This window comes from Vanessa cardui, chromosome 28 (assembly GCF_905220365.1).
Source record: "Vanessa cardui chromosome 28, ilVanCard2.1, whole genome shotgun sequence".
NCBI lineage: Eukaryota > Metazoa > Arthropoda > Insecta > Lepidoptera > Nymphalidae > Vanessa > Vanessa cardui.
Genome location: NC_061150.1, coordinates 2,489,900 through 2,500,493, shown reverse-complemented (window position 1 = coordinate 2,500,493; position 10,594 = coordinate 2,489,900). Strand labels below are relative to the sequence as shown.

Below are 10,594 nucleotides of genomic sequence, written 5' to 3'. Positions count from 1 at the left end.
CTTATAACGCCAAGTTTCCGACTCCGCAAAGTTAATAAATCTTTCTTGGGGCAAGGTATCCGTTTCTGTAATACAATTCCGCAGATATTTTTAACTTTGCCGTCTCGTAAATTCAAATCGTTTGTAAAAAATACATTGGTAAAAAAGGCGTATTATTCGATACAAGATTTTGTAGGTGATAAAAAGGCGTGGAATTAATACCTGTTGACTTCCAGGCAGGATATATTAATTTAAATAATTGTATTAACTAACATGACTGTTTTTTTTAAATGTTGAAAAAGAGTAACTACTGAGTTTCTTGCCGGTTCTTCTCGGTAGAATCTACTTTCCGAACCGGTGGTAGCTTCACTTAATTGTTAAATGGCGATTCAAAAGTGCTTGTAAAAGTGCACTTGAATAAAGTTTATTTTGATTTTGATTTTTGTACCAATGCTTATACTTGTGTTGTAATTTGTGACATCTCGTGGTCTGTCTGAAATTTGCATGTCTATTGAAAATGAATTGAAGCTTTTGACCATCGTGTTAATGTCGGGATCAAACCTGTGATTCTTGACATCGCTATGCAGTCATTCTTAATTCCCCTACTGGCAACAGCAACAACAGCCCGTAAATCTCCCACTGCTGGGCTAAGGCTTTCTCTTCCTTTGAGGGGAAGGTTTGGAACATATCCCACCAACCTGTACCAATGCGGATTGGTGTTGTATGTTTCCTTGCGATGTTTTCCTTAACGCCGAGCTCGAAATGCATTATAGGCACATGGATATTCAGTGGTGTTTGCCTGGGTTTGAACCCGCAATCGTCGGTTAAGATGCACGCGTTCTAACCACAGGGCCATCTAGGCTCTAAAGTTTGATAAAAATACCATAATATTGAAAATACCTTAGGAAACGCGGAAGTATCCTCATCAATGTGGTACCCACCAATTTCAGTTACATTGGGTGGTGTGGTCTGTGGGGCGGTTCATCGTTTAACCGATAATGCACGTGTTCTAACCACTGGGCCATCTCGTCCCCTAAAGACGTTTCAATTTATTTTTGTCCACAGATTAAAAATCTTCAAATATGAAGTTGTGTATACTGCCATGGATTTTTCTATCAGTCATATGCTCAGCTTCGGCCTACCACATTCTGTGCCTTCACCACATACCATCAATGAGTCACCACAATCTTGGAAAAGGAATCGTGAAAGCTTTATTGAAAGCTGGTCATGAGGTAACGGATTTGGAATAAAATTTTATTGAATTTTGCCATTTAAAACAACATTTTTAATTAGATGTAAATTAGATTATTGAGTTCCGGTTTGAAGGCTGAGTGAGCCAGTGTAACTACAAGCTTAAAAGTCTCAAGATTGACAGGGCATGGGTTATGTAAGGAATGGTCAATATTTCTTGCATCGGCTGTCGAGATCACTAAACATCCTGTGGAATTTTTACAGGTGCCATATATTTAAAAAACCAAGAAAGCCTTATGTTTCAGGTAACTTGGGTGACCCCCTATCCCAATAAAACCCTGGAAAACTCCAACTTAACATTGATTGATGTTAGTTATGTCGTCGAAGCTACTGGTCGTAAGTGTTGTGTTTTAAGAATCTTAATTGCCAAACAAAATAAAAGCCATAAAAAATAATCTTAATTTTATGTTCATATAATTAAAAAAATAATATGTATTAGAATATTATATATGTAAACTCTACTAATTAAACATGAATTGCGTAAGCAAATCTTGCAATGTTTTAACAGAAAACTGTACTAATCTTGACATAGTATGCAACATAGTCGCTTCTCGTATGTTGTGTGCCCGCTTAGATCATTTAAACTACGTAACGCATATGCAGCGTGCGTGGAGCCAGGAGGTACAATTATCATCATAACATATGTAATTTCAGTAGTTCGGGATGGCCAAAATAATATTATCGTTTTACAATTATGCTCCAATCTCTCTATCCTTTGTTTCAATGCCACGCTATCGTCCGTCCGATTGACTGTCATTAGAAAACAAGTTCTAATGACAGCTCAATCATATTTAAAAAAAGAAATAGCGTTACATGCCAGTATTAAACGCTATGCCATATAAAATAATATTATTTACAGTTTTACGAATTATTGATCAATTAATTACAATAATTAATAATTGCATATAATAAAGTACATTCAATAGACCCTGCTATATTCATAATATGCAATAGTAATGTGATATAAATTATGGTATAGAATCAAATGTAATAACACCATATTGAAGGCTAGGGTTACTCTCGAATCACACAGTATAAAACAAAGTCGCTTACCGCTATCTGTCCCTATGTATGCTTAGATCTTTGAAATTACGCAACGGATTTTGATGCGGATTTTTTTAATAGATAGAGTGATTCGAGTGGAAGGTTTTTATATACAATACATGGACAATATAGTAAAGAAACACTGATAATTTTCGAAGTGTGTAATGTGATGTCGTAATTAAACAAATTCTGTAGTATATTTAGTATCAGTATTGCAACCGTGCGTAGCCGAATCGGGTCGCTAATTAATAAATAAAGGCACTCAGATGATTCTTTGGTGGTTTCCAGCGTTAGACGTGAAGCTGAGTCGTATAACGAGCTTGTCGATGATCAAGGAGATCTCCAGGAACATATCCCAAGCGGCGCTTCACGTCCAGGAGTTGAGGGAGGCGCTGGTGAAGAACCAGTACGACGCGGTTGTTTCGGAGTGGTTCATGTCAGACGTGGAGGCGGGGTGAGGATATATGACAAAATGTTACATTTATTCACAGCATTAGACTATAAACTGCCCGCGATTTCACTCAGATTTGGTAAGTATTAAATATATAGTCTATTTCTATTGCCTTGAACGGGCCCCGTATAAAGAATTGTTTGGAGTCCCTTAGGAAGGATAAAGATTTCTCACAATAGTAAAATAATTGCATAAACCCAGGCAAGCACCACTACAAATATGTGCTTAATTTGTGTTTATAATTCATCTCGTGCTCGGCGGTGAAGGAAAACATCGTGAGGAAACCTGCATGTGTCTAATTTCATAGAAATTCTGCCACGTGTGCATTCCACCAACCCGCATTGGAACAGCGTGGTGGAATATGTTCCAAACCCTCTCCTTAATGGAAGAGGAGGCCTTATCTCAGCAGTGTTTCATTGTTATAACCACTGGGCCATCTCAGCTCCAAGATAGGACATAGACTACTTTTTAGCCTAACGAAGAAAAGCCGCTGGTCACAACAAGTTTAAGAATAATAGAAGAATATTACCATATGTAAAATATCGTATTAAGAATGAATCTTGGAATACCTTCTAACCCAATATTCTCTAATCTCCAAATCAGCTACGCAGCAATACAGCAGGCTCCATGGATATTACTCAGCACGATAGTGATGCATCCTCACTTGGAACATCTTGTGGATACAGTCCGCTCAGTCCCAACCAACCCCATGATAATGTTCGACTTCCCAATCCCAATGGGGTTGAAACACAGGCTGATGAACAGCGCGGCCTATTTGCTGACAACGTTGGATAACTGGTAAGTATTGAAAATATATCATTACATAGTGTGAAACAGAGTCGCTTACCGCTGTCTATGTATGCTTAGATCTTTAAAATTACGCAACGGATTTTTATGCGGTTTTTATTGTAAATAGAGTGATTCGAGAGGAAGGTTTTTTTGTATAGTCCATGGACAATATAGTAAAGAAATACTGATAATTTTAGAAGTTTCCAGTGTGTTGTCTTAAATAAACAAATTCTGTATATTTAATAACAGCGTTGCACCCGTACATAGCCGGGGCGGGTCACTAGTGTTATTATAAGACAAAAAATCCTAAAGCCCAAGGGGGACTCAAATAACAATTAATATTATTAAAGTCTCGTCTCAATAAGACAGTAAATTTTTGGCTTTAGTGAACTTTGTTTAGAATGAGATACAACTTTGGCAAAATACTAATGAGACTTAATATAAGTCAAGTATTATTGGCAAATTTACACACGAACAAACTTCTGTCCGTTGTATATGGAAATACCGATGGACCCTTGTATCTCAATAAAAGTCTATCCAGGCGTGGTCCAAAGGTACGTTGGGAACCCTCAAATCGTATACGTCAAATTGAAACCTTAAAATCGTCAAATTAAGAGTACTTTGAGTGTGTACTAAGGTTTTACTGGGTAATAATCCCGATCACCAAGTGACTTGCTCTCTTTTATTCTTTCAGGTGGGACAGTTCCTTCAACGCAGCTCTGTACAAATCCTCCTTCGAGCCATTAGCGAAGGCTCGAGGCATGACTCTGCCCCCTTACTCAGAAGCCTTGTTCAATATCTCCATACTATTTGTTAATTCCCACCCCTCCTTTTCCGCCCCGCAGACCTTACCACCGAATGTAATTGAAATTGGTGGCTACCATATTGATGAAAATACTCCCGCGTTACCTAAGGTATTTCTTAATTATTTAACTTAAGAGGCAAGATGGCCGCTTGGTTAGAATGCGTGGATCTTAACCGATGATCGCGGGTTCAAACTCAGGCAAGCGCCACTGAATGTTCAAGTGTTTTATTAGTGTTTATAATTCATTTCGTGCTCAGCAGTGAAGGAAGACATCGTGAAGTAACCTGCATGTTCTAATGTTATAGAAATTCTGCCACATGTGAATCTACCATCCCACATTGGAACAGCATAGTGGAGTAAGCTAACCTAACCTTAGAGAGTATATCTAGCAGGAAGCCTTAGCCTGGCACTGGGAAACTTACAGGCTGTTTCTGTTAAGATTGTGTATGTGTGTGTACGAATATGCATGCATAATGGGCACGTATGTGTGTGTAAGTTAAGAAACATAATAAGTTGTTAGGCCTGCTGAATTTTTTCTACAATTTTAACACCATTACTAATATCAGCTTGATACTAAAACTCAATTTTTTTATTTAATAATATATATTTTTTAAATAAATATGAGAAAACATACATTACTCTGATCCCAATATAAGTAGAATAAGCACTTGTGATATGGGAAATCAAGAGTAACAGTACCTACCACAAACAACCAGACCCAAGACAATATTGAAAACTAATGATAATCTAGATCGACGCCCGGGACCTCGGAGTACATACCACTCGACCACGGAGGTCGTTATATTGATTCGATATTTTATCACAGGATCTCCAGAAGATCTTGGACTCTTCACCTCAAGGCGCCATCTTCTTCAGCATGGGCTCAATGCTGAAATCTTCTTCCTTGCTCGAGGAATCGAAGCAGGACCTTATCAAAATGCTCGGTGAACTTCCCTACACCGTGATCTGGAAATACGAAGAGGAAATAAAAAATCTTCCGAAGAACATCCACGTCAGGAAATGGATGCCGCAGACCAGTATATTGGGTAAGTTTCCACGGTAAAAGTTTCCAGGATGGTGAACAGACAAATGGTTAAATCATCAACAGTTCCATTGGTAGTGATACTGTCATATGTGATATGTTATATTGTAAACATAAAAGTCAGATAATTTGTTAGCCTTTCGAGTACGAAAAAAAATTGAATTGATCATCATTATATTTTGGCATATATGTTTTCTGGAGTACAGACAGTTTCGAATTCAAATTTAAAACCATCCATAGACTGTAAACAATTGCTGCTCCATTTACCGTGAAATGGCTGTAAATTGGTACCATTTCTTTACATAGGTAAAACGATTCATTTTTGGTGGTTTTATAAAGAAAGTTTGTCCGGTCAAATTAGACCGAAAAGTAAAGTTACATAAATTTAGGACAAGCTGAAAATGCGTTCACTTGTTTTTAATAAATTTAAAATAATGTTCAGAAGTTCCGAATCATTTCGATACTTTTTTTTTTGTATTTGAAGTCAAAGATCGAAAATCCCGAAAAATTTTGGTTATTACCGATTTTCAGGAAAACTGTAAGTTTTATCGCAAAATTACTTGAGACAAAAAGTGGAGCTTATAAAATTCCGAAGCTTATAGTAAAGAATTTCGATTACCCCTCGTTTAAGTCCAGCACTGGGTATAGAAAAGGATAAAGGATATTCTTTCCTTCTCATATGTATCATTAGTCGAAAACATATCTTTTTTTCTATCTTTGAGGTGACCACTTAAGAAGAATAAATAATAATAAATAAATATTAGACAACATCACATACATTACTCTGATCCCAATGTAAGTAGCTGAAGCACTTGTGTTATGGAAATCAGAAGTAACGACGGTACCACAAACACCCAAGACATCATAGAAAACTAATCTACTACATCGAATCGGCCGGGAATCGAACCCGGGACCTCAGAGTGGCGTACCCATTAAAAACCGGTGTACACACCACTCGACCACGGAGGTCGTCAAAAGCCGATTCATTTGACCTGATTAATAAATTCGTAACTAACTGCTCGTAATTCCAGCACACCCAAACACAAAGGTGTTTATATCACACGCTGGTCTTTTGAGTACTCTTGAAGCCTTGAACTACGGAGTACCCATGCTGGCTATCCCGGTTCACGGAGACCAGCCACGCAACGCAAACAGCGCTGTGAGCAACGGGAGGGCCATTAAAGTGGAGCTGGGTCCAGATATGGTGCCAAAAATTAAAGCTGGTCTTATGGAATTGTTCAATAATGGCAGGTTTGTAACCTTCCTTATCACACTCAATACTAAACAATATGTAACATCAACAACCTGTTCCTTTGAGGAGAAGATTTGAAACGTGTGGAATACGTTTCACTTATAGATCACGTCATTTTACAATCTGTTAAATAACAACGACATTGTTACACAATGTTGAACAAAACGCGTATATAAAAAGTAAAGTAACAGCCTGTAAATTACCCACAGCTTGGCTAATGGCCTCTTCTCCTATTAAGGAGGGTTTGGAACATATTCCATCACGCTGTTTCAATGCGGGTTTGTGGAATACACCTGTGGCTGAATTTCTATGGTACACGCAGATTTCCTCACGATGTTTTCCTTCACCTCCGAGCACGAGATGAATTATAAACACAAACTTGAATATTTGGTGGTGCAATCCGCAATCATCGGGCAAATCACTGGGCCATCTCGGTTCATAGGATCTAAATAAATGGTTATCAGACATCACTCTAAAGAACTATATTTTTTTAATGCAATATGTCCAGGTTACGAGTTATTATGATTATACTCAGTGATAAAACAATTTCACTAATACAAACACGTTCAATGTGACGCGAGGTCTAATACACCTCGTATGTGTCCCTTGTGGTGCGGCTAAGGAAACATAGATTTCTCTGTCGTGTGGAGGACGTAACATCTGTTTGATATATTATAGGAAAGTGACAAATATATTGATATGATGCCTATTGAAAATGGAACGCTATGGTGTACCTACTTCAATACGGGGTCTCGGACAACGTACCGCACTGAAGAAATATAACTCGATCACATCACATCGAGTTTCAGTTCATCAAACGTCTAAAACGGGGTCTAATAAGCCTCGTACCGGTATTACATCAAACGAGGTCTAAAACGCCCCGTAGCACAGAAATGGAAAAAATGATGCCAAAGTCGATTTCTCTGTTACTGTCTACTGGATGACATGTATTCATGATTATATATATATAAAACCTTATTTACTATTTCAGTTACTACAACAGGATGCAGTATCTCTCGAAGCTGTTCCGCATACGGCCCGTCTCGCCTGCTAAGATGATATCACACTACGTTGAACTCGCTATTGAGACCAAAGGTATCTGACTCTTGTACAATATAACGCTGAATAATAATAATAATGTATAATAATTATTCCTTTACAACAACAAACGACAATAACAGCAACCTGTAAATTTCCCACTGCTGGGTAAAAGCCATCTCTCCCTTTTGAGAAGGTTCGGAACATATTCTAATGCGGGTTGATAGAATACACTTGTGGCAGATTTTTTATGAAATTAGACATGCAGGTTTTTTCACGATGTTCCTCACTCTTTCGCTGTCGAGCACGAGATGAATTACAAACACAAATTAAGCACATGAATATTTAGTGGTATATAGTTGCCCGCTATTGAAGCCACAATCATCAAAAACTTATATTTTTATTGTTTTATAATATTTGAAGGTTATAAGTATGTCAAGGTTCACGACTAATGTCTACTATAGTATACTTATCCATCAACCCGCATTGGAGCAGCGTGGAATATGCTCCTTCTCCTCGAATAAAATGATCTCATAACGGTAATGAAGCACTCACGTGTATACATGTTTGCAGACGATCTTAAAATCACTAAGATTATTAAGCAACAGTCTGATGTCTTGGAGCTTCAAGAGGACCTAAATAATCTAGTAATCTGGTGTCAGAAAAATAAAATGTATTTAAATCCCCTGAAGTGCTGTTTCATTAGATTCACAAGAAAAATAAATCCAATAAATAGTTCATATACAATCTACGAAAAACATCTAAAGGAGTCAAAAACGGTTCGTGATTTAGGCGTTATATTTGACAGTAAGCTCCGCTTCGATGCTCACGTTGATGTCATTGTCACTTCTGCCTTGAAATCGCTGGGTTTTATTATAAGACAATCTAAAGACTTCAGGAGGACATCCACCATGATTCGACTTTATGATTGTTATGTTAGAAGTAAACTTGAGTATTGTTGTCAAGTATGGTCACCGTTGTATAAGGTATATGATGATCGTATTGAAAAGGTGCAAAAACGATTATTGAGACACTTGTGTTACAGAATGAAGATACACGTAAAAAGCTATAGCGATAGACTTAAGTACTTCGAAATGCAACCTCTTCGTGTGCGAAGATCCTTATTGGATTTAGCCTTTTTGTATAAGCTTTTTCATAATAAAGTGGACAGTAAACATTTGCTCGAAAAACTTAATATAAACGTGCCACGAAGACCACCTCGGAACCCATGTCCATTGTTCAAAATGAGCAAGAATAGAACCAATCTTGGGAAAAATTCACCATTAGCCCGAATGACACGCTCATATAACGCAATACCAACTATCGATATGGGTTTCGACACTTTTAGCACTTACAAAAAGAAATGTTATGCCTTTTATGCAAATTGTTAGTCAAAGTAAATTTGATTCTATTATTTGTTTCTGATCTTATTTTCATTTTGTTTAGTTTACATTTTGTTTAGTTTAAATTTGTTAAATAGTTTTCGATAAATTATTTTATTTCATTGTTTTGTAATTATTAGTTTTAGTTTGTTTTTTCTTTCTTATTTTTATTTCTTAAGTTTTGTTTTAGAGTTCAATACTTTATAAGTGCATGTTGTGTTCTCCTATAATTGGAGGTGCATTTAATATTTTATTGTCTAAACTTGTATTTTTTGTATTACATATGTACCTGTGTTGGAGTTCCATATTAAATAAATAAATAAATAAATGAATAGAGAGGAGGCCTCAGCCCAGCAGTGGGAAATTTACAGGCCGTTACAGTATAACCGGCTCAAGAATTCCCTTTGTTCCAGGTGCCTACCACATCCGTTCACCAGCGCTACACTATCAGTGGTACCAGCTCTTGATGTTGGATCAGTTACTCATTTTATTCATAGTTTTATACATCCTATATTCAATACTCAAATTATTGTTCAAATTCGCGAAATGTTTTTTCAATATGTTCAAGAAAAGTTTTAAACAAAAAACGAATTAGAATAAGCTAATGGGAAAAATAAAGTGTTAATTATTGTAATCAGTATATATTATGAGTTAAAAATGGTTATTTATTAACGAAAGTTGAAAATAATGATTTATTCTTAGATATTATTCTATTCAAAAATCCATAAATAAAAATGCATTTTTCTAAACGTTTGTCACGTGACACAGAACGCTCGTGATTGGTCGGGTTTATGATATATAACTTGCTCGTTAACCTCGTTTGCTGTATGTAGATGATATGTATCAGAGATGACAATACACGAAAGTGACGTCACCGACACCATTGCAGCGCCATATTGTCGAACGCGCTCTATTTCAATTTGGAATCATAATTTGATATTTTTTGGCAAATATGTAAAAAAACAACTTTTACTGGTTTCTTTATAAAAAATAATAAAAAATAGATTTTAAAAACCACTCAAATTGCCTATTGATTCGAAAGACTCTGAACGAAGATTTGATATACATAATATATTTTTAAACGAAACAAGTTCTTTCATTTTTTTCCCAAACGCTTTACTGCGAGGTCACTCGAATTTAAATATGAGACATTTAGAAAGATATCAATGTCAAAGTCAAGGTCAAAAATCTATTTTAAATATAGAAGTGATTACGCTTGCTAATTAACGGTCAAAAATCTACCACCGGTAACACCTCGGACTTGAGAAGTACCGGCGGAAGAAACATATGCAAAGAAGAAATATGTATATGTAGTTAGGTATGTAATACAGTCGAGATGGCCCAGTGGTTAGAACGCGTGCATCTTAATCGATGATTGCGGGTTCAAACCCAGACAAGCACCGCTGATTCATGTGCTTAATTTGTCTTTATAATTCATCTCGTGCTCAGCGGTGAAGGAAAACATCGTGAGGAAACCTGCATGTGACAAATTTCATAGAAATTCTGCCACATGTGTATTCCACCAACCCGCATTGGAACAGCGTGGTGGAATATGTTCCAA

At 36.7% G+C, this 10,594-nt stretch overlaps 1 protein-coding gene across 1 annotated transcript; it reads left to right on the top strand.

The window, feature by feature from the left end:
- The first annotated feature begins 1,023 nt into the window (after positions 1–1,023).
- LOC124541543 (UDP-glucosyltransferase 2-like) lies at positions 1,024–9,675 on the top strand. The gene is made up of 9 exons (XM_047119459.1): positions 1,024–1,211; positions 1,476–1,566; positions 2,563–2,728; positions 3,329–3,523; positions 4,209–4,428; positions 5,146–5,365; positions 6,393–6,612; positions 7,605–7,708; positions 9,447–9,675. Exons 1-9 carry the CDS (start codon positions 1,062–1,064, stop codon positions 9,626–9,628), a joined length of 1,548 nt encoding a protein of 515 aa, XP_046975415.1. The 5' UTR covers positions 1,024–1,061; the 3' UTR covers positions 9,629–9,675.
- Positions 9,676–10,594: the final 919 nt, after the last annotated feature.

Coding starts and splice junctions, on each gene's coding strand:
- LOC124541543 (XM_047119459.1), top strand. CDS start 1,062: ATGAAGTTGTGTATACTGCCATGGATTTTTCTATCAGTCATATGCTCA. Junction 1,212..1,475: donor TATTGAAAGCTGGTCATGAG/GTAACGGATTTG, acceptor CTTATGTTTCAG/GTAACTTGGGTGACCCCCTA. Junction 6,613..7,604: donor GAATTGTTCAATAATGGCAG/GTTTGTAACCTT, acceptor TTACTATTTCAG/TTACTACAACAGGATGCAGT.